Source organism: Limanda limanda, chromosome 8 (assembly GCF_963576545.1).
Source record: "Limanda limanda chromosome 8, fLimLim1.1, whole genome shotgun sequence".
Classification (NCBI taxonomy): domain Eukaryota; kingdom Metazoa; phylum Chordata; class Actinopteri; order Pleuronectiformes; family Pleuronectidae; genus Limanda; species Limanda limanda.
Window position 1 is genome coordinate 15,089,277 of NC_083643.1, and position 27,595 is coordinate 15,116,871.

General features: G+C 42.5%; 1 protein-coding gene across 1 annotated transcript in view; it reads right to left on the reverse strand.

The window, feature by feature from the left end:
* Positions 1 to 2,683: 2,683 nt before the first annotated feature.
* Positions 2,684 to 27,595, reverse strand: part of tln2b (talin 2b) — an 86,058-nt gene continuing 61,146 nt past the window's right edge. The window contains exons 28-57 of the mRNA XM_061076090.1: positions 27,108 to 27,227; positions 26,381 to 26,578; positions 25,741 to 25,880; positions 25,116 to 25,209; positions 24,570 to 24,659; positions 24,325 to 24,447; positions 23,234 to 23,377; positions 22,876 to 23,037; positions 22,585 to 22,725; positions 21,717 to 21,898; positions 20,593 to 20,725; positions 20,378 to 20,479; positions 20,083 to 20,253; positions 18,803 to 18,949; positions 17,889 to 17,990; positions 17,625 to 17,744; positions 17,072 to 17,218; positions 15,872 to 16,038; positions 15,178 to 15,361; positions 14,606 to 14,731; positions 13,424 to 13,540; positions 12,711 to 12,896; positions 12,127 to 12,234; positions 10,835 to 10,940; positions 8,706 to 8,830; positions 5,931 to 6,056; positions 5,778 to 5,840; positions 4,728 to 4,910; positions 4,516 to 4,641; positions 2,684 to 3,007 (exon numbers count right to left, since the gene is read on the reverse strand). Coding sequence (XP_060932073.1) covers positions 2,879 to 3,007; positions 4,516 to 4,641; positions 4,728 to 4,910; positions 5,778 to 5,840; positions 5,931 to 6,056; positions 8,706 to 8,830; positions 10,835 to 10,940; positions 12,127 to 12,234; positions 12,711 to 12,896; positions 13,424 to 13,540; positions 14,606 to 14,731; positions 15,178 to 15,361; positions 15,872 to 16,038; positions 17,072 to 17,218; positions 17,625 to 17,744; positions 17,889 to 17,990; positions 18,803 to 18,949; positions 20,083 to 20,253; positions 20,378 to 20,479; positions 20,593 to 20,725; positions 21,717 to 21,898; positions 22,585 to 22,725; positions 22,876 to 23,037; positions 23,234 to 23,377; positions 24,325 to 24,447; positions 24,570 to 24,659; positions 25,116 to 25,209; positions 25,741 to 25,880; positions 26,381 to 26,578; positions 27,108 to 27,227 — 4,062 coding nt within the window. The 3' untranslated portion in view covers positions 2,684 to 2,878. The remainder of the gene's footprint in view (positions 3,008 to 4,515; positions 4,642 to 4,727; positions 4,911 to 5,777; positions 5,841 to 5,930; positions 6,057 to 8,705; positions 8,831 to 10,834; positions 10,941 to 12,126; positions 12,235 to 12,710; positions 12,897 to 13,423; positions 13,541 to 14,605; positions 14,732 to 15,177; positions 15,362 to 15,871; positions 16,039 to 17,071; positions 17,219 to 17,624; positions 17,745 to 17,888; positions 17,991 to 18,802; positions 18,950 to 20,082; positions 20,254 to 20,377; positions 20,480 to 20,592; positions 20,726 to 21,716; positions 21,899 to 22,584; positions 22,726 to 22,875; positions 23,038 to 23,233; positions 23,378 to 24,324; positions 24,448 to 24,569; positions 24,660 to 25,115; positions 25,210 to 25,740; positions 25,881 to 26,380; positions 26,579 to 27,107; positions 27,228 to 27,595) is intronic.

Genomic DNA, 27,595 nt, shown 5'->3' on the forward strand with positions numbered 1-27,595 from the left:
ATCATTCTGACCATAGTGGTCCCCCGGCCAAATGGAAACATTGCAGTAAAAGCCTATGAATGCATGACCTTATGTGGAAACTTAATGATAGCCATAAGAGAGTGGTCTACTAATTAGCCTGAAATCATGTCAAGGACAATAGGACGGAGGATTCGAACCAGACCACATCTCTGCTTCACATCATTAATCCACTAACTCTGTACAAACGCCAGATTCAACCAGACAAACATCCTCATGGTCCTCAAGACTGAAGAGGGAGACAGAGGGGGAGACAGAGGGTGAGACAGAGACAGACTGAGGGTGAGTAGTGGACGGACACTCCCAGTTAAACACATGGCTCCAGTTTTCCTTCTCCACTGTGTGGCCTGGCCTTGCATGAGACCAAAAACACTCAAACAACCAAATATGGTGTTCATTAGGGCGACTCAACGTATTGTGCTATAGCCACCTCTCAACCATTGTTACACACTTTAGGACTGAATATACCGCTACTGCAGAGAGAGGTTCGGTGTCAGTGAGAAAAAAGTTTATACACGATCACCTGGCTCAAAAAGTTTGATTTATTGCTAATTTATTTACTGCTATTTATTTAATACCCACGCAATTATATTAGCTGTGGAACTGTGGAGATAGAATCTCATTCTATGTGAATCCAAGCATCTAAGTGGAAATCAGTGTTTTCTTCATGGTCTGCTCTGTGAACAAAAAAACTCACATCCACTGTGTCCTTATTTGGTGTGGCGGACTTTGCCAAAGGCTCCACTCGAACATATTTCTCCAAACATCTACTGACCCCTCTGACTCAACTACGATGGATAACACTGACATCTGCAGGAAAGAATGTGTTATGACATGTAGAAATCTCCCATGCACTGATGCGAAACAGGATGAAAAGGTACCGAGATGTTTTGAAACTTTTTTATTTTTTGGTGAATACAAAAAATACTTTTGTGACCAGATAAATATTATACATACAGCATTAAATCATAAAACCAATGCAGTCTGTTAAAGAAAGCACAACACCGATTCATAACAGGGCTACTAACGTTTTCTATTTCCCGTTTATACTCAGACAAATCAGTAAGACAATATATTTCAGGGTAATTCTTACATTTACTGATAAAAACAAATCTTTTTTTTTTATAGTGATAAGACGATGAAACAAGGAAGTTATTCAAACATAAATTGCCACATGCTCATGGAATGCAGTCTAGTGTTAAGAGTTCTGATATGGTCTCTGAATCCGAAGATATCCACAGATGCCCTTTTTATTATATATCAGCATTATAACATTGGAGGCAGGTATATAGGTCACCAGCCAAGGCATTGTACTGTATATGGCAGAGGGACTCGGTGACAGTTTATTAAGACCCCGATGGGCATTAGCATGGCATCATGTTCTGATCCAGAGAGGACGAGGCTCAGGCTCCAAACCGGGCCTGATCTTCAGCTGCTCACAGGACAGACTCGAGTAAGGCACTAGTACACGATGCAGACCAGACACTGGCACGGACAGACTGAGGAGATGAAGTGCGTAACATTTCCAATATATAACACGTTAATATACGAAAGTGAAGGAAATTATTGGATCAGTTTCCTCCATCAGAACTTCCTTCTGCTTTGTATGTGACGGAAGCTTTAAATTGCCTTCTTCAGTGCGTAAGTTTATGATCAGTGCAAAAATGTATTTCTTGTGTCATTCAAGAGGGCCAACCCAAACATCGCTGCACGTATGCAATCGACCAACCAGTGACAGCACAGACCCTCGTTAGTAACTTGCTAGAATCATTGTATTGCTTTTGACCGCCAGTCCAAAGAGAAAATACCGTTGCTATAACAGCGGGGTGACGAGCAGGGAAAATAGCTGTATGTGAGTGTGTGTATGTTTGTGTGAGTGTGTGTGCAGTACAGCGGGCACCCAAACTAAATCTGGCCAGTGTTACAGGGAGAGGGATTAATTCGCGAAGACGAGCAGGAACAGACGTGACACACAATGTAAACATATATCTTCCTTACACAGCCCTGCGTAGGTGAGGGAGGGGCTACATGAGGCAGCCCGACTCACACCAGGATAAGGACATATTTGGTCACATATGTCCTTAGAAAATGTTGTCAAGAATAAATATTTTATAGCAATTGTTGGCCGATGGTCAGAATCCTTGATTTGAAATGATTTTTCCAGGTGATTAGCAATTTCACATTTTCAATAGCAAAATACAAGTGACTTTCCACTCTAAACTACTCTATTGGTTAGTAGCCTCATTGATATGTATAGACATTATGGTGCATGCAAAGCAGTGGTGAAACGAGGAGTCACTCCTCCCTCCGCTTTCTGTTAACCCTCGGATGTTTTTACATAGGATGTTGGGAGTACAAGCCATGGACCCTAAGGTTGGTTGGAGGTGTCACCAGTTCATTTCTATTTGCTCTGAACCTTCAACACTTATAGAACATTCAAAGATTATAGAGGATTTCTGCATTCATAACATCTCAAATTCATGATTGTAACAGTCAGTAATGCTCAGGATGGAGTAACACTCACAAAGCAATGACACATTAACCATACAACTTTATCACACTTTCTCAACCTGCTCATATTAACAACTTTTTCCTTATTGAGTGTCTTTATCTGACAAATACACACACACGCTGACACACACACACATACGCATAAACCCCCCCCCCCCCCCCCACACACACACACACACACAAACACACTACAGAGCACAGGCACTTGTTGTTCTCACCCAACAGGCCTGATTCAAGTGCTGTATATTCCTCGATTATAAGAGAGTAAAGCAGCCATTGATACATTGGCAACATCAGCCTATGACGAGATCTTCATCAATACAGCGCACGTCCTCTCCCACTCGGACCCTCAGCTCTCGTCCTCCCTCAGCTCGCTGGGCAGGAACTTGTACTGCTGCTGTCGGATCTGAGCCAGCTTCTTGCGGGCTTCCTCCAGCTCCCTCTCCTTCCTCAGCATCTCCTCCTGAGCCGCAATGATCTGAGGAGAGCGGGAGCAGAAAAGACATGAAATGTGGCTTTCGCTCGTTCTAATCCCGCTCCTGTGGACAGCTCCAAACGACAAATGACTTTACTTTTTAAAATCGATTAGGATCTAAAGTGAAATTTGAAAATATACGAATACCCCATTTCTTATGAGGATAGTCTTTGGGTACATGTCCAGGTATTTGGACATGTACCTTTGGTTTTTTGGCAGTGACTCCAGCACATTGAATTTCAAAAGCCAACACTAACTTTGAGCTCACACTGCCCCCTTGCAGCTTTAAAGGGATTTACAGCAGATCCAAAGAGCTATTTCCAACTCACTTGAATGGAACTGAGGATTAGAGGACATATTTCTGTCTGAACCCGCACGGAGCCCGACGCAGTTAAAATCAGCTCAGTTTCTGTAGCTCTGACTCCAACACATATGGTTATTTTGGATAAATAAAGATTCACCTAGCCAATGTGACCGACCCAAACCCAAATATCATTTACAAATATTTGTCTCAAAACCTGGACCGGGCAGTAGAGTCCCGACTTGTCCCGTTGGGCTCAAATGGGATATCAGCACTCTACTGTACATTTACTCTCTACTATAGCAGTGTAGGAGTTGTAGCCCTTTTGATACATAGTCCGATACTAAAAGGGTTTTAAAGGACAAACAGAGAGCTGATCTTGACTGTTCAATTCAAATTGAGCATTTGCTTCCATGTTAGGACACAAAAAGCCTTTGCATGTAAAATTAGGGCGGACACAATAATCAATATTTAAAGCTGATAATAATGACATGATTTCAAAGTATAAGGTTTTTTGTTACTTATTTCGAACAGCAGAGGAATTACAGACATCCTCAAAATGTTATTTTACCAACAGTTTTCAGATGGAAGTTGGAAAAGATAGGTATTAATGTTTTGAAAAACCTAATATAATATTTCTTTTACCTTTTTGGTCATTTAAAAAAAAGATAGTGGTCTATCACAGACAGTTTTTAAAGAGATAATGTGTCTAAATCTCCCCTTTGTGCAACACCGATCAGACATGAGTGAGACAGTGAATCTCATTGGTCAAATAGAGAAGCTGACAAGATAACGCCCAGCTGGGGTTCACCACTGACTGAGAAACTAATTTAATCTATCAAGATGAAAAGTAAAGCTTCCTCTAGCACCCTGCAGTTCTGGTGAAAAAAAAAACAGACACATCAATAACTGTCAGATTTTCACAGAGATGTAAAGGAAGCATGCTATCTGCTGTAACAGGAAGATGCTGAGAGTCGGCTAAAAGAGGATGCTTTGCAGCTGTGGGTGTCGGGCAAACCTTCTAAACAGCTTTGAAGTGAAGCTGATGAGCCCTTTACCCACAGCAGCTCATCACAACCTCAGGAAAACAACAGTGGCATTTCAGCACATCAGCGAGAGCCGCAAACGTTCAGTGAAAAGGGCAAACCACACAATGGGGATGATCTTTCCTCCGGGTCTCTCATGAAAATCTTTCAGGGTTTTGTCTCACTTGAGCTATGCCTCCGACGAATTTGGTCTTCACCACCACGCTGTCATCTTCGGTCTTGTCAAACGCTGCTTTCTGAGCCGCCTTCACCAGGCTGTCTGAGGCTCGCTTCACGGCGTTACCAGCAGCCTTCAAACAGATCGTCTGGAAGTTAGCACGCACACAACACACACAGTTTCCATGGACAAATAAACACTTTTCGGTTTTAGCTTTACCTGAAGTCTCCTCATGGCTTCAGAATCCTGGTCCGCCTTCACCTTGCAGGCCACCAGCAGCTGAGCTGTGGAGGCCGCCACCTGTTTGGCCGAAGAGATGAGCTTCTCCTCGCTGGCGTGGCCCTGGACCGAGGCGTTAGCTGACTCACACAGGTTGCTGGTGGCTGCCGCTACCAAACGAGCCTACAGTGAGCCAAGAAAATCACAGTCATTACCTCCAAAAAGAGGTTTGTTCGTTTGTCTGTTAGTTTGCAGCATAACACAAAATCTACCTGATGATGGATTACCATGAAAGAAGAATCCATTAAATTTAGATGCAAATCCTGGATTTAGTTTTTTTCACTTTCTTTAAGGTTCAAGATTCAAGATTTTTATTGTCAAATGCACACAGATAACATGAAGCAGTCGCTGGCAATGAAATACTTGGGTCACAGGCTCTCTTTAAGCAATGCTCAGTAGTTCCAACCAAAAAAATAAAATAAAAATAGAAATAGTATAAAATAGAATATCAATAAAATAGAATAGAATAGAATATCAAAAATTAAAATAGAAAATAAAATATATATATCTAAATATATATCTTTACAGATGAGGAGAAAAATAAAATAACAATAGTTCAATTTGTGCAGTAGTGCAAATATACAAATATGCTTATTATGGTGCTGGTGTAAATATGTAGGTATGCCAGGGTGCTGGTTTGGTGGAGTTATTGCAGTTCAGAGGAGTTTAACACTCCAACGTTAACTGATGGAGTGTTTCTCCCGATGTTTGTTAATTTTTCAAGGAAAAATGCAGAGATCAGAGAAATAAATCTAATATCTATGAAAAAGTGAAGTTTTGTTTGGATCTGGATAATGATCTGCATTTTGTGAAAAATGTTATGGGGGGGTGAAGTTTATTACTGTATATCAGAGAATGAATATTATGCCTGTGTTTAATGTAAGCGTTTGAAGAACATCTCATCTCAATATACAGAATATGTGATAAAGTGGCCAATTAGCCTAATGGAAGTATAAACCCTTATACGAGTAATTTTTCGCAGCCGCTTACCGCGGATATGAGACCTTGTGACCACTGGCCATCATCCACTGCATTAGCTAGATTGGATCCCACCTGAGGAAGGGTCAGAGGAACAAGTGATTGCATTTCAATATTAGATATACAGTAGTATGTTCATCTGTCTGAGTGGGTGTGTAAACTGACCTTCCCTTGTGCCACCAGTTCTCTCTGTGCTGCCGATGCAGATTTAACTAGAGCACTAGTTGCCGCAGCGATGGACTTCGCAGCCTCTAGGATCTGCTCCTCAAAATCCAGCGTCTCATCTGCCTGCTGGGAGGAAAACCACACGTCAACTTAAGACTTAAAGCCATAGAAAGAGTCAATTATTATTTCTGCCTGTAACAATTTGCTTACATTTTTGGAAATCGGGCTGAACATTCTTATTCCCAGAAAATATTTATTACCATAACAAAGAGGGTAATGTTTTCGTCTGCGTTGTTTTGTTTGTTATTTAGCAGATTTACACAAAAACCACATATCCTGGATGGATTACCACAAAATGGTGGAAGGACGTGGTTCTTTTATATTGTGAGACAGGGCCTTTTTAATTTTTACACTTTCATGGATTTCACCGGAGAGTAATTCATGGATCTCGATAAAAAAAGAATCAGGCATGTTTAGGGAATCCAAATGAAAGATGAAATTAAAAATGGTTTCATAAGGGAGGTATGCACTCTACTGAGAGCCATTCTAGTTTTTCGATTTATTTATTGGCCTACAAATAAGAGAATGTTTTCATACTACGATTATAAAAATGCTTTAATCACCTCATGAAATATCCACGTAGTGCTTATGTTTAATTGCAGAATATAATCTCCCTCCTACTCTCCTCAAAACCCCAAATCCCCAGAATAAAAACAAACAGAGTCCTTGTTGGTAGCTATACGGCCCCGAGCGCAACCCATGATGTTTAAATTGCACACAGAGCACAATCATGCTGGGTCATTTCTCGGTGACATCAGAGTGACATCTCGCCATCTTTCCCAAACCTGAACTAAAACCCAGAATGAAGATCACAGTATATCAGTTCAGGGACAGTCTCTGCCTCGGGGAGTCACCAGCATCTGACTGACCTCCATAAACACTCAAGGCACACGTGGCTGGAGACAGGGCGGGACACTGTAGGAATATGTTTGATATATAGTTGGACTGAATAACAACCTAATATATCAAACATATCAGACAGAGCCCTGCAGAGAAGGCTTCCAGGTCTACAACGGCTCAGAGAGGGGGGAGGGGGGGCAGGGAAGCATGCCGGGGGGGTAGGAGAGTCCTGCCCACACCAGTGCAGGGTGGGAGGGATGAAGATGGAGAGAGGAGAGGGAGTAAAGAGAAGGAAGGAGGAGAAACCAAACTGTTTGAGATAAAGTCATGTAAATTTGATGTGAGCATAGATTACATGGCAGCTTTATACTTCAAATAACTATTAGTATTACTCCATTAAACTAATAGATTTTGAATTAAATTAAAATCATATATGTGGTTCTTTATGAGTGTATATTTTGGAGACTGCAGAACTTGTATAAGACCCTTTAAAAAGCAAATTTTATGATGAATGATTCCGCACAATAAATGGTGTAGAGGTCAGGGAAGATCCCATAATATGTTTTGTGTGGATTCTGATCAGGGGGCAGATCCAGGATTTTGAGGCATGATTTATAAACTTGCTCCTTAATTTCTCACAAAGTAAATCATGGATCTCGAAAATAAGCAGGCGTGTTAAGGGGACTGATTGTTAAGAGTGTGTGAAATTTGATGCATATCCAAATAAAAATCTGGATCTGGTGAATGTAAATGTGGGTTCATAAGGAGACTGTAGGGCTCTACACTCTGGTGCCATTCTGGTTATTTCTTCTTCTGCATCCGAACATAAAATTGATTCAGAGAGGACACATTTGGATTGGGTTTTATTGAGGCATAGTCGTATATGAAAGCGTAACTGAAAAAAAGAAGTGGTAAGGTTCAGTGGTGTCCTCCTCTAAATAGTTGAGTTGATTCCTATTAGATCACTAGAGGGAGACACTGACATCTAAAAGAGGAAAAGCCTTTCACTCACTAATCCCCTTCTATTAAATGCAGTCTGTAGCTGTGGGATTATAGTCTGAGACAGAGCATTATATGGTCATTATTAAAACTGGGGTAACCTAAATATGCAGTCACACGGGCGGAGGGTGGAACTGGCATTCACTGTGTACAGGAGGAGGAATAGAAAAGGGGGACACACAGGGAACAGCACCAGGATCTAACTATATTCAGTCTCCGGATAAACAACACAATCATCATGCAAGAGCACAAATCACAAACACAATCCCATATTACATATAGAACAATGTCAAATAGATTTCCCTATCTTTATCCCTTTATTTTCATCATTCTGTAAAGTTTTTTTGTCTTTCAGGAAATGAACAACAGCATGAAAAAGTCTCCCTGAGCGTCGAAATGAGGAACACTGCTGTAAAACAAAGGAAGTAAGTTCTCTCTTTTTGAGAAAAAAGGTCACAACAGTTCATTACACATTTGAACTCATTCCAACACAAGCTCGAGGACCCAGCAGTGCAATTGTGTCTCCTGGCAACGCAACTCCAAATAATGTCCGAAAGTGCGTTTGAAGAAAGTTTTCCGAGCATTTCATGTTTGCTCACCCACCGGACCGGCTGTCTGACTCAACACAGTGTGTGTGTGTGTGTGTGTGTGTGTGTGTGTGTGTGTGTGTGTTTGTGTAACAAAGACATATTTTGTGTTTCTCCTTTTATGATGATCAAATTGCAGCTCAGTCACTGAAAAAGACGACTGCACTTCAAAGTCGGAGTCACCTTTTCGCTGCCTTTGCCCCGATGCACTGTCCCCTGCTGACTAATGGCAACAAGCTGCGTGTGCGTTTGTGTGGGTGGAAAAGGAGCGAGAGAGGGGCACTCATACCTTGGGCTTGGCCCTCGGTTTCAGCTGCTCCAGTTTCTTGGCGGCGGCTTCAATGGACGCCGCCGCTCCGAGGAGCTCGGTCTCAGCGATGACAGTGGGGTCCTCGGGGTCCACGCACTCTGATCCTGAAAGAAGGGAAGCGCACACGCCCAGAGGCTGGTTACAGTGTGTTTATCTCCTGCAGGAGGACAATTCTGCTGAGAACATTTTCACTTCATTTTGCAAGATGATGTAATATGAATGATAATAAAAAACGTTATTTCAATTGCGAATTTCAAAACCAGAGTAACAAGGTTCTTCCCAAAATAAAATATAAAGCTCATAACTCAGCAATGCGATAGAACAAAACAGAAAAGTACAACTATACGACAATAAGATGACAAAATGGAAAACTATAAAATACAAAAAGTAGAAATGCTCGTCTATACAGGTCAGTTTTTATCCGCTTACAAGGGGTCAACATTCAACTTCAACCAGATGTTCGTTTCTCATACACAGATCCAGACATCACACAGATGTTAAGTCTCAACTTCCTTCAACAGCATCAGAGCTCATGAGCTCAAAGAAACTATTTAAAGTCTAATGTCTCAAAGGTAAACAAAATAAACTCAGAAGTTGGAAGACGTGCACATTTGATGGATCATTGTCTTTTTATACGGTTTTAAGCACCTATAAAACGGGGCCGTTTGGGAACAGCTTGGTAAAGCAGATGGAACGATGTTTTCATAGATTACGTCAAGCTCTGGGGAAATCTGTTCTATAACCCCCCCACCCCTCAAAGCCTTCATCTATTCCCCTAAACCACCCCCTCCCTCCCTCATTGTGGCTCTATGAAAGGTGATCTGAGGGAACGAAACACACTATATCCCACTTACCTCCATCTGAGGCAGCAAGAAAAGAGCATGGGGGGAGAGAGAGGAGAGAGAGAGAGAGAGAGAGAGAACACATGGGACATTAGGGAGGTGAAGTGGATAGCCCCACTGGGTCTCAGGCTGAACACTGAAATCTAATTCTCACCCAAACACAATCTATTACCCCTGTCACATGTGGCAGTGCAGTTTCTGGAGGGAGCAGTGGAGTGTGTTTGTGTCATAACAATCACACACAGCTTCATTTAGGACAATTTGCAGGGCAATCGCTCTGCGGTAACATTTCAATATTGCAAAGTGATTCTCCTGACCTTTATTAAGGATGGAGACAGGTTTGACTCACTAACACAGTCATGTTATTCATGCACTAATGGATTAGGCCTCCTCTGACTAATCTCCAACATTCAGTAATTTATTTTTTATTCAGGTTGTTTCAAACTGGGCTGGCTCCTAATGGGAATCCCCTTATTTGGACAGTGGACAGTGGCAGTGGACAATGACTGTGGACTATAGTGGATCCCATCTTGATGGTGGATCATGATCTTGCTGGCTGATGACCATAGACTATGATTGCAGCAGGACTGCTTGACATATAGTATTGAAGTTATCCTTTAAAATGTTTACCCTCATCATTGCTGCTAAAACCTTTAATCTTGATGATGTTTTCCTACACTTGACATCTATTGCACTTCTGTCCGTCCTGGGAGAGGGATCCCTCACATGTGTCTCTCTGAGTTTTCCACGTATTTTTACCCTGTTAAAAGGGTTTTTAGTAGTTTTTCCTTACTCTTGCTGAGGGTTAAGGACAGAGGATGTCACACCATGTTAAAGCCCTATGAGAAGAATTGTGGTTTTGTGAATATGGGCTATACAAATACAATTTGATTGATTGATTGATTTTTCGACTCGCTCTATGCTGCAATCTCAGTTCTTCCAGTTTTACACAGCAGCAGCGTTCACTGTCGCAGAGTCATTTCAAAATTAAAAAGCTGCTGCTTTGGAAAGCACAGGAGCCTCTGTAAAATTCATGACTCTGAATAAAATAACATTTCACGGAGTACCCAACACTTTGAATGATAAATATACACAAGTTTCATGTGTGTTAAATGGGCCATAAAATCCTGACATCGCTGAGAACGGGGTCATAGACAACTTACTTTCTTGTCAACCCAAACTCTTGTTTGTGTGTGCTATGTAAGAGTGAGTGACATCTGCAGTGTGTGTGTGTGTTTGTGTGTTTTTGTGTGTTTGGGGCCTCACCTTTCATGGCCTCTGCTGTCTGGACGAGCTCGGTCACACACGCTGCCACGTGTTTGGAGTGCAGGGCCAGCTGCTGTTTCTGCTCCGGTGTGGGCTTCTGCAGCACCTGACAACACGAGGGCCCAACAGACACACACACACACGTGCACACACAAAGATGAATTGGAAAGTGAAGGTGATGGCTGACATTAAAAACATCTGTATCTGTTCTGCCATCTTTCAAACGAATCTTAATCATACATTACATTTAGAGCCTGACCGGTATGGATTTTTGGAATATTGATATTTTAGGAAGTAGAACATTTCTGATAATAGTATATAGGCCAATGTATATATTACAAATATTTGCAATAATTCCTAAAATGTTGTTATCAAAGATTGATATTTTACAATTTGAGCGTAAACTTTATAATACATAACTATAAATAAAAATAAATACAATCAAATATATAGGAACTAAGCAAATAAACATAAATACCCATTTTATTGGCATAGCAAACATTTGTATTAACACTGTATTGATCATTGTAAACACCCATAACATTAATTAAAATAATTATAATAAACTAAAACATGTTATGGACAATTTACCCGGAAGACATATTTCCAACACCCAAAAGATTTTATTGCTTTTTTCTGTTTATTCTACAAAATGATTTTTCATATTAGCAGGTCTGCAAATATAAATACGGAAACTGATATGTCTGTGAAAGGCTCACTCGAATAAAAAACAATTAGTCAGTCATTATGAGAAACTCTGAAGCACTTATAACTGCAACTATTAATAAATTACCTGACCTGACAATTATTCACTCCCTAAGTAAATCAATTAGTGTGGCATAGATACATTTGTTTTTTGGTCTCTTCAGAATCTAGTTTACTTTTGACTCTTTCTTTATATTAAACCATAAGTAAAACATATTGCTTTTATAAACCTTATGTTGAACGAAAGAATGTCTTATACAATGAGGTGCTCAGAAATTAAATAATGTAGAAATGATGTATATGCAGGCAGACTGCAAACAGAGAAAATCATTTTAGTCCTGTCCTTCCTTGTAGTCATTCATGAGTCCGACTTTCTGTTATCAGGTTAAAGTGACTTTACACTTAAATGCAGAGTTTGAGCGACAGGAAGCCAGGAAAGAATTGACAAGCATCACAGGATATCATCTCTGAGAAAAGACCTGTGACAGTGAGGGCCAGAAACCACCTATACATAGCTGGAGACATACGAATGCACACATGCACAAGCCACTTCCATTATTTATTTATTACGAGTGTTTCATTCTAACCTGCAGCACTTGCTCCAGAAGGTTGATGTATCCGCTGGTGCACTCAGATCCGTACTGCAGGGCCCTGCTCCTCAGTTCCTCGCTGACTTCTTGGTGGAACGCTGCTTGCTGGAAGGGTGAGAAAACAATGTGGTACGATAAATACAAGAAAAGCAGAGAAACATTGTTCCCAGTGGAATATTAGGATTCAACACAGGTCTTGATATCAAAGTAAAAATGCGCTACACAAGATTTGGAAAATCTTCACATTATTATATCAGTGCAGATGTAACTAGGGCCAAATATAGATCAAATAAAAAGGTAATAAAATCTCTAATGATGTGATTATAATGCTGTGGTTTAAAAAAAGCACAGCCTATGATGATCTGGTCCCCTCTGTTTCAACCGTTCTGCAGTTGCTGAAGGACACGACTGATGCTACAGTGCACAACATTGAGAAAGCTACTGAGTCATTCTCAGCGAGAGCAGTGGACTGGACTCTCGTGTCCTACTTGCTCTCAGCAGGCCGGGCTCATGTGTTCCCTGGCAGCCTAGACGCTGCCTGCATGAGGCCTAGTTCTGGCAGGGGCGGAGTGGATTAGCACCTTGCACGTAGTCAGCATATCGGAGATGGCTTTTCGGCTCAGGTTGGCAGTGGCGATAACGTCCTCCTGCTGGGCAGAGTTCCCCGCAGCCACTGCCTTGGCCGTCGCTATGGTGATGCCCTTCGTCATGCGGGTGAACACCTCGGGTGTGGTGGACTTGTCTGGGACTTCCCTGGACTGGAACACCTGCCGGGACGATGAAGCAAAGACACAGGTTGGGAGCAGGCATGGACGAAGCTTGGACATGTAAATACAGATTTGAACATTGTCTTATAAGAACTGAGGTGCACACTGATGCTGTTTAACTTCAGAAAGTGCAAAGAGAAAATCCTAAAATGGGCAGGAGTATAACCAGAAAATTAGACTGTGAATTTGGCTTCGGCTCTTGGCAAAGCCTCCTCTCCAGCTGGAGGTCCTCCGATAAGCAGGAGCAGTAAATTCCCCCAAAAAACACTTAAAATATTTTTCCTTTCTCACTCTGCCTTTTTCTACCACCAAGACCCTAACAAGAGCTGTGAGAACCCTGCAGGGGCTGTGAGGAAGGAGGAAGAAAGAAGCTGGACTGACAACAGAGGGAGGAAAGTACAGAACATCTCAGAGAAATAGAAACAGATATCCCTGACCCTCTTGGAGCCGGCTTTGAGAGTTTGAGGTTATGGTTCATCTCCCAGTTGACCACAGAAGAAGTGGGTTGGCCTGTCAGGCCCTCTCACCGTCAGCTCCTGCTTGATGCACTCGATGGTGGCCTCCAGTGCCCTCGTCCCGCGAGTGGCTTCATCCTCCACTGCCTTCACTGTTTTCAGAAGAGACGTCACGTTGGTCACCATGACCTGAGAAACAAAGTAATAATGAGCCTGGCAGTCAGACCAGGAGGTGGAGCTCTTTCTCTGCGGCTGCAAAGCTTTATATTGCAAACTAATTTCTGTCTCCTCCTTCACTGATTCTGTTAGAGTGAATAATGGCTACATGTGTTAAGGATGCTCATCAAATCGAAATTAAACAATCAGCCGCTGAAGAAAGACAAGGGGTTTATTTCAGAATTAAAAGAGGCTGATTTAGTGCTGGTGATACATTTGATTCACTGACGCAGGGAATTATAAAAAATACAATTTAAATTTCACACAATCTGTTCTGTCCAGGCTGCATTCAGCAAAGTGAATATTACATGGTTTGGAATTTGTGCAACATGATCAGCAGGAGTCTGAGAGGGTCGCCCCGAAGGTCACCATATGTTGGAAGAACAGAAACAATCTGTCAACATGGCCGGGGTCATGGGTGGCCCTAATTCCATTTGGATGAGAAAACATGAGAAACTTGAGTAAAATAAATAAACTGAGAAAGTTTTCAGGACTATAACCATAACCACTACTTTGTCGAACCATAACCTTGACATAACATAACCTTACCTTAACCTTAAAACATGTTTTCATCTTTATATTGATATATATATATTTAAGTTGTACATTATGGGAAGTTGCTTTTTGTCCCCATAAGGGAGACAAATCCCCATAATTTAACCGTGTAAACAGGTCCAGGTCGTCATAACATGAGTAATGTACCTGGACCACATACATATAGGCACGCACACACACACACACACACACACACACACACACACAATGCAAAATGTACCCCTTTGTAATAAGTCCAGTCCCACACAAAGATAAAGCAAATAAAATACACACCCTGATAAGAACGTTAATATCCTCCTTGAACGCACATTGTTGCTTCCACATATGTGAGACTAAACACAGCTCTAATGAAAAGACAGTGTTTGTGGAATGTCTCCGTTAAAAAGTATTAACTGGACAACAAACTGGAGATGGCATCAGTGAGATCCATAAGCAGCTGATCAAGATATGAAAGAATTTTGTTTGAGCAGTGCGTTCTTTTACCTTGGCGGCGCTCTTCAGCTGATACATGGACGGGTCGTCGGCTGGCTTGCCGGCGGCACATTTGGTGGCACCGATGAGTTCCGCCAGAGCTTTGGCCACGTCGCGCACGGCATTTATCAGAACCACCTGCGGGGAGATAGAGCTGGAATCAATACAACACAATGGTCAGAGTATAGGTTTATCAGCTGCTCCCCGAGGAGAGGATTTAACACTGCAGCCCTTATCACTCCCTCCTCGTCATGATACTTCAGACTCAGTGAGGGGCAGAGATAGAGGCATATACACACAGGGAAAAGAAGAGGCACAGGGTTTATCAGATGAAACTGCAATTACACAGAAGATATAATGCTGGCTGAACAGGTAGATAGAAGTCATTCACTGTAAATTACTGATACAAGAGAAAGGAATAATGACAACAAAGCTCCCTACAGCAGAATTAAAATGTAATGTCTGAGCTTTGTTAAAAATTCTAATCTTTAACTAGAAATAAATCCCTACAAAGACATATTGCTGAAGCATCTGTGGTTGTATCAGACGCTCTTCAGTCTAAATGTGTTTTGGTTTTACATCACCTGTGTCTCAGGATCCTCAGAGCCCATGCTGGTCGCTCCCAGTTTGACCACCTCAGTGAGCTGGGTAATGGTCTTGGCTGAGGACTGGGCGGCCTGGGCCAGTCTCTCCGGGCTGGATGCGGCTCCAGCCACCAGCAGCTTGGTGTCCTCCACCAGCGCCTTGGCCGTCTTCAAGATGTTCTCCCTGAGGGACGGCACCGGGTACACATTGTTTCTTAAGCTGCTACACAGTCGCACTCAAGCTCCAGCAACATGATAGGAAGCTGTTGTGTTTTTTTTTCTGATCCAATCAAGGTGTTTATTATGGGCATTCATTCATTATGTGAAATGTATCTCAGTATTCTGCTTATGAGGAAAACTGTACTTCCTCTAAGTGAGTCATCGCATGAAAATGATGAAGAGCAGGAGTGTGGCAATGGATTCCCTGCGTGCACTCGGTCCTTACCTCAATAAGGCATCGCTAACTTTTCATATTGTAATAATGCCATCTCATAATGATGTCGTCATAGCAACATAAACACAATAAGATGACGAATGATAAATAAAACATACATCATGTCGCTAATCTTACCAATTAATTTATGGCCCGTATCTAACACCATTGAATGCTGCTCTTTTTGGCGATTACAGCTTTTCATTTGGCATATATATACGTTTTGCTCTGCTTCCTTTGTTTGAGTCAAAGTCATCACACCTGTGGTCGGCAAAGGACTCTTCATTCTCAGGGCTCAGTGTTCCAGCTGAGGCAAACATGATGGTGGTGTCCAGGTCAGCGATGATGCCAGAAACAGCACAGGCTGCAGTGATGCAGGCCTGGGTGCCTTTGTTCCCCGCCTGCAGTGCTGACAGCACCAAGGACACCTGGAACATGTGAAGCATGACATTAGATATGCAGAGAAGGTCCTTCAAACATATTGTGTTCAGACCAGGTATAAATTACACCGGTTTGTTGCAAGTGTTGAATGATTCCAATGGAATTTCTTTTAAAATGAAAAAGATAAATGCTGGTGGAGCCCTAACAGAGCAGGTAAGTTGGGCTGAAAACGTTGGGAGTGAAACATCTGGACGAGCCGGATTAAAGCCGGAGGCTCGGACTCGACATGAGAGCAGGGTCAAGCCTTCGTTACATCAGAGTCTGATGCAAAATCACATTAACTCAATGGGCCTCAGTCTGCAAAACACATAACTCCCTGGAAGACTGGTGTCTGACCATCTCTCATAAACAAACAGAAGGCCCTCAGAGGAACAATCTTCAAATGTCAGCAAACATGAGACCACAGATTCAGAATCTTCACATGAGCCCTGAATCAAATTAAAGCCTCAGAGCGGAGAGAAATTCTAACATGTAAGCAACACTGGCTAAATGCTACCAGGGTCAAAACAGGGAGATGCTAGTATTATTAAATGCACAGTTTGAGGCTGGTCAGGAGAAAATTGTCTCATGACTGGAACATTAATAAAGTAAAGCACGGGTTGTTATCACCTAAAACCACATTTAACTTATATTCTGATTACACTACTAAATTAAGGCTGCAGTTTTACAGTAAAAAATAATGAATAATAAGTAAAGTACAACGCTTTTCTGACTGCTCCAATATAGGCTACACTTTCCTAAATCTTGCACACACTTACAAATTCTCTATCACATTATTTAAATAGGGATTTACTGTATATACAGCCGTGGCACTGGCAATGAAATGAAATGCATGAAATATATTTCATTAAAATGCAAATTCTGAGTTGATGCAGCTGCCAAACTTCAAACAGCCAAGATTGCAAATTATGACAGTAAAAATAGACTTCCCTAAAAAAAGGCAAGATAAAAAAAAAAAAAACACATCTTCCTCCTGCATGAGATAATGATGCCGTACCAATCCCCATCCACATGGCTCACCTTCTCTGTGACGGCGCGGGCGCACTCGATGAGCTCCCTCTTGGAGAAGCTGTCCGTGGGGCTGAGCTGCAAGGCCCCAGCCTTCTGAACCAGGTAGATGCAGCCATGGCCCAGCTCTTGCACTCGTGACCTTATCTGGAAACCAACCTGCAAAGCATAACCGAGCATTGACTTAGACCACATCCGATCGTCTCATTTGTGCACTCTCAGCGTACTACACGATCACAGTCACGCCCCCCCACTGGTACGTCTCTTATCCAGCGAGTGGATGAAAATGATGTCAAGCACCCTAAGAGCGGGAATGCTGGCACTACACTTTTAACTTCCAGATTGAGATTCACGGGTGGGTGGTGCTTGATTATGAGCATCGCTATAGGCTTTTGTAGAAGGACAATGTCGCTATGGTAACCAGCAGGGTTTCTAGCAGCCTGTTATATACAAGATATTTATAAGAGCTGTGCGATTATAAGTGCAATTTTTCCATACATCGCTTTACCTTAGTAATCTGTTAAATTTTTACGAGCATATAAGGACAGAAAACACGGCTTCTCACCTCCTCCGGCTCTGCAGTAGCTGCAGCAAGACGTCCTTGGTGTGCTAGCTGTGCATAGTCCACTGTCGCCTGAGAGGCAAGGCCACCGAGCTCCTCAGGGCAGGTCAATGACTTTGTCATCTGGCCACAGAGAGAACATACATCATCAGAGGACTCAGGTTAATGCTTATCTTCTATCACTCACACATATTGTCATCGTAGTAGATTGGGACAGTAATGGAAAGCAGTAACGGAGTCGAGTGTAGATATCCCCGGCTCACTCACCATCTCCTGTGCAGTGATGGCGATGGCCTTGGAGAACTTCACCATGGTGGTCTGGTAGTCCACAAAGGATCCTTCAGGTTCAGGTGGTGTTCCTTCATCCAGCTGTGAAGAGCAAACATTTAGTACTGGTTTAAGATACATTTTGCATGTAACAGTTGTCGGTCCACATTCTCACCTACACACACGCGGGCTCAAACACACACACACACACACACACACACACACACACACACACACACACACACACACACACACACACACACACACACACACACACACTCGTAGTGGGATGACAGAAGTAATATGTAACAATTTAATTTATATTAATTATTGTAGAATATTATTCTTGGTAATGATCATGTATTTGTTCATAAGCAGTTTGGTTCTGGTCCCTGATGCCAGGATGGTGCCCAGTAATATTTTTCAAATATCACATCTGTTGATGAAAATGTTAATAATGTTTTATTATGCTTTAATCTTGAAAATAATCTGCCCTGAATCAAAAATATATTTATTTTACAATGGTCGCCTGCCTATGTTTAAATTGAGGATAAAATACAAAGAGAAGAGTCGATACAATAACAATGAGCTAAATATATATGTCTGAGACTGTCTATTATTCACTGCACTGTCAAGACATTGACATGTTCACCAGCAGGATACGTGACAGCTAACATCATCAGTCCACTATGGATTTGAAACTTGTCATCTCCTGGACTAATGAGAGTCATTGAAAAGGACACAATCGCAGCCCCCCCGCTGTGAAATCCCCTTCACAGGGAACGCTCATTTTGTCTTCAGACAGATGAGACAGGGAATATGTGTCAACCCGAAATCCATATAAACCACCTGAGCAGACATCACACATAGTTAATCTGCATTCTCTATGAAAATCCACGCACAGACACACTCACCCGGCCCATGGACTCGGCGATGGACTCCACCATGCCCCCCACAAAGCCCCCCTCACTGGCTGCCTCGTTCAATGTCACCATGATGTCGTCCACCGCCTCCTTCATCAGCTGGGATGCTTCAGAGATGGCATCGTGGGTGTGGGACGCCTGGGGACACAGTTGGCTGATTAACGGTTCCGTGACACTGTCTCGGTTTAGACAGAATGAAATTTATCAGTGCTAGTGCCGTGTCCTTAGAGCTGTTACTCAGCGTCTCACTAGAGGACACTTCACCAGGCTGCATCCTCGGTCAGTTTTGTGCTACTGTATTTTCAAATAATTTTACGGTCTAAATTGAATAAAGTCCATGTGTTATAAAAGAGTAATATATAGTATATCAGAATGTAGCTACACACTCACTATTAAGAAAAATCAAATAATTGTACAGAGTAGTCAATCATTTTATCATATACTGACAAATGATGACAACCAGAGCGGGTTCAGTCCCTCCAGGTGTTCCTGACAGATTACATTCACAATATATATAGTCACCGTGACCTTTGACCCCCGGATCTAATGAGGTCATCTTTCAGCGACAACTGGTAAATAATAGGAAATAAGAAATTCCCTAAAGGCTGATTTGACATATCATATACATGGTGAGGCCACTGGGATTTTTGACATTTAACCACCAAAATTTAACGAGATCCTCCGTGAGTCTAAGACAACATATGTGCCAAATTTGACAGGATTCTCTCGAGGTGTTCTTAAGATAACATGTTCACAAGGTAAAAAAAGGATTTGCAAAGTAACCGTGAACTGAACCTTTGACCTCCAAATTATGAACAGTTTATTTCTGAGTTCAAGTGAACATTTGCACCAGATGTAACAAAATTTCCTTTGGGGCTTCACAAGAACATGAACTTGACATTTTACCTTTTGACCTTTTCACTACCAAAATCGAATCAGTTCATCTTTGAGTCCAACTGAACCTTTAAACCAAATTTGAAGAAATCTCTTCTAGGGGTTCTTAGAACGAGTTCTTAAAATAGGACAGACTGGCCATAAACATCTTACAATCAATTGTAACCGATGTGGAAAGCTGCCGTAAAAAACAGTGAGATCCTTTTGTGTCTTGTGACACATCTGTGTATTATTGTCATAAGCAAACAGTGAAGTCATGACGAATTTAAATGCAAAATAAAATGTAAATCACAGAAGAATCTCTTTCCAAACAGGTCACAGATATAACGATCTGATGGCTTTGAATTGATAAACCCAACTATGTGGCTTCTAGGTACCTTTGGATTTCCCCCGCCTTCCTTAGCAGCGTAGAGCATCTGCAAGGCCGACTCCGACAGGGTCTTGGTCTGGTCCAGGATGTTCATCTGCTGCTGGTGGTCATGGAGCTTGGAGGCGAGCCCCACCGACGCCATGATGAGTGGATCAAAGTAACTGGCCAGCTGAGTCACCTAGGAGAAGGAGTTTAAAGAGAACTGTCTGAGGAAGGATTGAATCACAAGATAGATCAGACAGAACGGGGGTTTTCTATCTAAATCCAGAGTGGATGAAGGGATATATGATCAGACCGGGCACCTTGTGTCCTAGTTGGGCAGCTTCGCCTCGGGCTGTGGTGGAGACAGGATCAATCAGATGCCCAATCTCCTGCACAGAGGATGTCAGCTGCTCCTGGAGCGCCTAGTGAGTTACAATGGTAGAGAATTACAGTATAAGTCACAACAGAAAGAGTACAGATCCCATTAAGGTCTTTGTCTCGGACAAGATAGAGCTGATGGGGTCCTTGAACTCACTTCCATGGAGATATCATCTCTGCAGGGCAGGTTCTGTCCAACAGCAGCCAGGGAAGCTTGCTCAATGTCCCGGATACACTTATTGATGTTATCAATGGAGTAATCACACTCCCTCTGTCCTGGTGCCTTGTCCCTATCACCAGAGATATTGAAAACATTTAAATACATGTCTATATCTTTTTGTTCAAATGAATATACAGTATAAATATAGAAAATACAAAAATTGAACACAGGTAAGAATAATTGACATCAAATATTTTGGGAAATTACATTAAAGTGTGGCTGTGGCTCAGGAGATAGAGGGGATCTTTCACTAAGGGTTAACATGCCAACATATTCCTTTGGCTTGTCACTGATCCCTAAATTGCAGCTGAAAGCTCTTAAGTAAATGTGCAATACAAAATCACAGCATATAATAACACTGTATGTGTGTGACTGCTTAATACCCTTTGAGTGGTCGATAAGACTAGAGAAATGCTGTATAAATGCAGATCAGCCATAGCACAGATGTTACAATAAGCAACAAATACCAGAACCTCTTAAACTTACTGATTAAACAGGTTATATCTAGTTTGTTTACTTTATAAAAACTTAGCAATTTGTTTGTCTGGATCAATGACTTCCTGAATTGTTGTAGTGAGTCATCATGAGTTGGCCTGGCAACCAGCGGCCACTCACGTCCTAATGCTAAGCTCAACTAATCAGCCGCTGGCTTTGGCTTCATATTTAGCATTGAAAGATGAGAGCTGCATCAAGCTTCTCATCTAAGTCTCAGCGACAAAGTGAGAAAACACCAAAATATGGCCATAGCTGTTGTGAGGATAGTGACGTCTGTGCATGTGCGTGGAGGATGATGATGAAGATGGAAGTCGTTGGGGGCTTTAACTTAGATGTTTCAGATCCAGTCAAAAATCATCTCAGCACTGTTCTGTTGTATTCTCTCTAATGTGTTACAAAATAGCATGAATCTCAGCGTCTATAAACTAATGCTGCAATTTGCTTGTCTGAGCAGATGTCGCAGAATAAAACCTCCAGTTTCAGCAACAGGTTTTATGAGCAAACCTTCACAATCTTTGATTCAGGATAAACCTGCTGAGACGGAAGTGGTAAAGATTAGTACAAACCTAATGGAGGTGATGAGGCTCTTGATGGAGTCAGACACCGTCCTGGAGTGGCCGGCCAGTATGGACCAGGTGGGCGGATCTTTGGGGTTGAGGACGAGTGAGCGGGCCGTTTCTAAAAGGTAGGTGGAGCTATCGAGCATCGAGCGGGCTGAACGCACGATAGGCTCCTGTGCGGCTGAGCCCTGCGGAGGTGAAAACAAAAACAACAGTTTAGATGAGCACATCAACAATGAACAACGCGGGCCACATTGGTATGAAAGAGTTGTTAATATTTCTTGACGACTTTGGAGAGATCAGAGGTGCAATCAAAGGGAGGGATGAGATTAGAAAGGCAGCTTTACACAGACGCGGGAAGAAACACCTTTAGTCTTTATGATCCGAGCCAAAGCCTCCCTCGACAATTAGATTAACAAGCTGAAGATTAGAGCAGCTGTGCTGTGAGAGAGTGCAGTTAAATGCTGCCCTCCAACAGATTACAGCCATAAAGCTTTTTGGAGGCCTGTGCGAGGACTGTTCCGCTCAGATTGAAAAATAAAAACCCATTTTTCTCCCAAAGTCTTTTCTCGTTATTAAAACAAACGGGAAAATGGGAGCTCAATCCAATTCCCTGCCATGTTCGCTGTACAAACCTTTTGTGTTGGCTCATATAAGAGTGCCTCTTTCGAATGGATCGAGTGCACACAGTCTCAAACACAAGCCATTAAATCTCTCTGAAAATCATCTATCGGTAGAGTGTTGAAAATTTACAAAGTGGAGGATTCTGAGAAAACATAGGCGTCCATTTTAAATCAGTTCAGTCATTTGCAACTGTGGAAAAATTAAAAAAGAACATTGTAATTTATAAACAAGCATCAAAATGACTGAATACCTCATTGCTGATCTGTGCCGGGATGCTCGCAAACTCTGGGTTGCTGGCAAAGGTGGAGAGGTTTTCTACAGCCTCGAGGAGCGGGTTCGTAGCAACACGGCACCTGCTTCTGTTGTCCTCCGAAAAATCTCCATCTAAGCCCTGAAACAAGACAACGCCATGTCAATATTTGTCCATAGTGGCTGTATTTTGGGATGTAACGGAAATATACACACATCCACAGCGTCTCACTCGATGAAGAATTTCTGTAACAAATTTACACTCAACGTTTTGATCAGTTGGAGAGTTGACCTTGATGGTTTTGACGAGGTTGGCTGTGGTGTTGGCCACCTCTTTGGCTGACTGGACAAACTGTCTCCTGGCCACCGGGTTGGAGGTTTTGGAGGAAGCCAGGCGGCAGGCGTTACAGAGAGCTGAGGTGTGTTTGGCTACAATGGTTGCTGCAGACAAGACCTGACAAACGGGTAAACACCATCAAGAAGCAGAGTTGTATAAAAATGAGGCATAACGATGAGGTGTGCCGGGCAAATTATTTACGACATTGGGATCGATTTGAAGGTTTTCAAACTTAATGATCCATTAAACTTATGAAACATTAGATCCATATCAGGGAATGGCTCTGTAAAATATTCCAGCCCTGGACTCTTACCTGTGAAGGACTGCTGGCGGGGTCCACTAGGTTCTGACATGCCATCTGTATAGCCTGGTGGGCCCGAGCAAACTGAATGGGATCCACCAGCCCCTCGTGACCTGACTGACTGTTGGGGTCAGACACGCCTACAAGATAAGATGCCTAAAGGGCAGAAAACAGAAACACTGTTATACTAAAGATCACTTTGACCACTAGACAGCTCTTTTATTGTTCTCCAAGACTCTGTTATCACACTCACACATGTGGTCCATGTTCTCTGACATACAGAAATGAGCACATGAATACATGAATAGATGCATACATAGATGCATAGTGTTTACACGCTGCATAATAGGGCATCTTACTCAGAGATCAGCAGTGGGAACAACTGATTTGTCAAAGTGTGACCTTTTCAAGACAAGCCAACTGAATCTTGCTGGGAGGTGATGATGATCATTTTCAGCTTCAGGGGTGGGAGTCTGTAAAACCCCCTAATGAAACTAGGCTATAAGACAAAGCAGGCGCCACATACCCAAGATATCTTTTCAAATTCTGGACCTCATGAATAACTTGTTTTACGAAGCAGGTTAAAACTGTCTCGTTTGATTCTGGGTTCTTCTAGCCGGAAAACATTGTTAGAACCAAATGCAGCAATCTCAAAGATATCTGCTAAACAGCATCCGGTCGTTGTTTTAAAAAGGGTTTATTTGTTTATTGTGGACTTCAGGTGTTGAGTATTGAGTGACGCTTTAATTCTGTGCCCGTCAATGAAAGTTAATCCCAACATATCCGCAGCCTTTAATCAGAATACTCGTGGTATGTTTCTGTTTCTTATTGGTGAAATGTTCTGAGTTGAGAGCTTACTCTTAACTTGGCCAAGTCAAACTTGTTGCCATGGAAATACGGAAACAACTTTAATTTAAAAAACCCAAAATATGACAAGACACCACTTCGCAACCTCATTAAAATAAATGTTTCATGAAGGAAGTCTCAATGGTTTTCAAAATCTGCTCTGGAAACAAAAAAATATTACAGATGGACGAACAGAGGCAGAAAGGGTTGATTGATAAATACAAGCAGGCTATTATTAACCCAGTCTCTGATCTCACCTGTCCTGCCGCCTCCGTCAGCCCACACAGAGCTTTGGACGCCACACCCACGCTCTCCCCGAAGGCGAGCACGTCACCCGTCTTACAGTGCTGAGAAATACCTGCCATCGACTCTCCGAGGACCTGAGGCATTTGGAGAGGGAGAAATATTAAAATGCAAAAATAGGATTTCCAGCTGCCCACGATGTAGAATATCTTTGTCTGACAGTTAAAGTATACAGTGCAATTATTCTAAAAGCCAATACCTTTGAATTTTCCATGACGCTCTCGATGCAGTCAAAGTAGGAGAGTTCGCTGACAGGCTCGTTGGGATTATCTAGGAGTCCTCTGACAGCCTGTGTACGGACACATGACGAAGACAGTAACAGTTACACACAAGAGAGAGACCACTGAAAACCCTGCTCAGAGACCCTTACACGTTTATCAACTATGGAAATGAGATCTGAAAGAGCAAACACTATAAATGTAAATCAAGCTGATTCTAATACACAGCCATGATAAATCCTGATAATCAAGGCTTTTAAATGCACTGAGTTGTTGTAATTTTCAGTTATTTGAGCTGAAGTGAATGTAGGCTTCAGTATGCAAAGTCCTCTTTTTCAACTGGGGTACTAATGCTGTTAATGTTTCCATAAGTGTAATCAAATACAAAATCCATGGAAGACAAGTTGTGGAAAGATACTCCTAGTTTCTCTGATGGAAAACCTCCAGTACAGGCACAGACAACATAAACCAGGCCTGTGAAGGTTTGTATGTGAGTGTGTGGTACAGTGTGTGTGAGGGACGGATACCTCCAACTCCCTCAAGGCGTTGTCACACTCCTTTTGTCCCGCTGCTTGCTGGGTACAGAGCGTGATCAGCTGGTTAATACTCTCTGTCACCGCCCTGAAACACACACAGGCAGCAACACAAGGCTTTTTAGCTCTCACATGTGTCCCCCCCCCCCACCGCATGCACGCACAGCCTGGCTTCACTCACACTCACTAACACATGCTTTTAGCTCTCCTCATCAAGCTGCGATAGGCTGACGCAGGAGTATCGAGACTGTCTCGGGTTTGCGTTCAGCCTTGCTGAGCACAGACATGCTCTATCCAAGGCTTCCATCTTCCTAATTAGACAGAGAGAAGTCAGCCAGGCCCGAAGCCCTGCGGGACCAGCTGCTTGGCTTCTCTCCACCAGGGGGAGGATACACACTCCCTCCAGCAACACTGAGCAGACGCAGCTCGGGAGCGGCATACAGATGCAGCGGTGGAGACGTTTTTGTGACATTCAAGTACACAATTTTTTACACAATTTGCCACAAGTGTGAGTCTGGAAACAGTTCAGTGAATTAGCAAAGACTGCAAGATCTTAACGACAAGCGATTGAGGAGGATATCAGATACAAATCTGGGGCGGTTTGCATGTTATCGCTCACCTTGCTGCCACAGAGAGAAGATTCTTCGCATTGGCTGCACCTGGATCCACAGACAGAGACTTGGCAGCCAGCAGCAGCTTACTGGACGCCATGGAGATATTCTTCAGATTACCAATGACCTGGATCTGGTCATCTTTGCTCTGTCCAGGAAGAAAACAATACTTTTTTAAAAGATGGATTTAGAGCTGTAGTCAAAATATACAGTATTTGGTTTTTAAGGGGACGACATGTTAAAGAGAATGCTCCCACTTAATCCCCATTACCTATATCCCCTTTTCTCCTCTAGCAAGAGAACTTTGTTGTCATGCTACATCAACTCCAATCCCCGATGATCTCGGCAAATGAATGAGCAAAATAGCCAGAACAAGAACTTCACAAGATCTCATTACCTCTGACTATGTTAGTGCTCAAGGGGACAATCATTTGCCTAAGTGAATCAGATTAAAATATCTAATTAACATATCTTAGGTACTAAAGTGACACATAAATATAAGGGTCGACCTCTCTGTGTGCTTAAGCTTTCATGTACATCAACGGGCTGAGCACTCCCTTCTCTGTGTGAAATAATGGATGAGTGGGTTATCGATTAACTGTTTCAATGGAGTGGGGCGGAGGGGGGTTATATGATTATGAAACCTACTTGAGTGTGTCCTGCCATCTCGACGCCAGCATCAAGGAACTCGTCAAAGTCTTGGCTGAACTTGCCCGAGGCCGCAGCCAGCTGGCCGCTTGTTCCTCGAGAGGAGTGGACGACCTCGCCTGCAGAGTGGTTGAGTTCAGCAGCCGTGTGGTTCAGATCAGTCTGGGCCTCCTGGAATGTCTTACTGCAGGGAGGGAGCTTCAAAGACAAGACTCGCATTAGCCACACTGTGGAATATCATCAGTCACATCAAAAATGGAAATAACCTGAGCGATTATGGGATGAAACCTCAACTGACTCAATTGGTTTATGTTCAAACACATATAAACTATAATTTCTGCACTGCGAGTTGTATGCCTCCACCAACCACTGCTGTGTCAGTCTAAAAATTGACCATTGAAATCTAAGTTAATCTTTGACTCCAAGTAACAACTGCTCATAATTTGAAGAAATTCCTGACAAGCAGACCTGAGATATCATGTGTTTTGTGAGGTCACAAAGCTCTTTCATTGATCCCCAAATTCTAATGAGTTCATCCTTTAGTCCAAGCAAATGATCGAACAAAATTTGAAAGGATTCCCTCAAAGTGTTTGTAAAATATCACGTTCACAAAGGAAACAAGTGTTTTATAACTTGGGATAGAAAGGGACAACCCAAACATACTGCTTCAAACACAAGGCATTAAAAATGGCAACAAATCTTTGAAATAAAATGTGTCAGGACTTACAATATCCACCAGCAGCTTCTTGCTGGCCTCTCCAATGCTCCTCAGGGCCATGTCAACATCCTTCTGGCCTGGCAGGCAATTCACACAATTGTTCAGGGAGTGCGACACCGCTTTGGCCACCTGAAACACAGCCCATCACTCTGTCAACACATTGTCCATTTGTCATTCTCACAATGTGCAACACAAAAGCCCAGATCAAAGCAATACGGGGAAAGACGCAAGTACAAATTGGGCTGACAGTGGTGCACAGTAATCTGTGACACTAATTTATGCTGCTGTCACAGATATAAGCCAAACAATATGTTTATCCTCTGAGGGAGAATGAGCAGTTTTACAATGGCACTTCTGAGAGAGAAAAACCAGAGACAAAGTAGAGTGAAAATAGCAACGCTCAGAGGGGATGATCGTTGTGGAAGGAAACTATTTTTACAAATCAGTGAAGGAGAGAGAGAGAGAAGAACAAAGGGACTGCTACATCAATACCACTG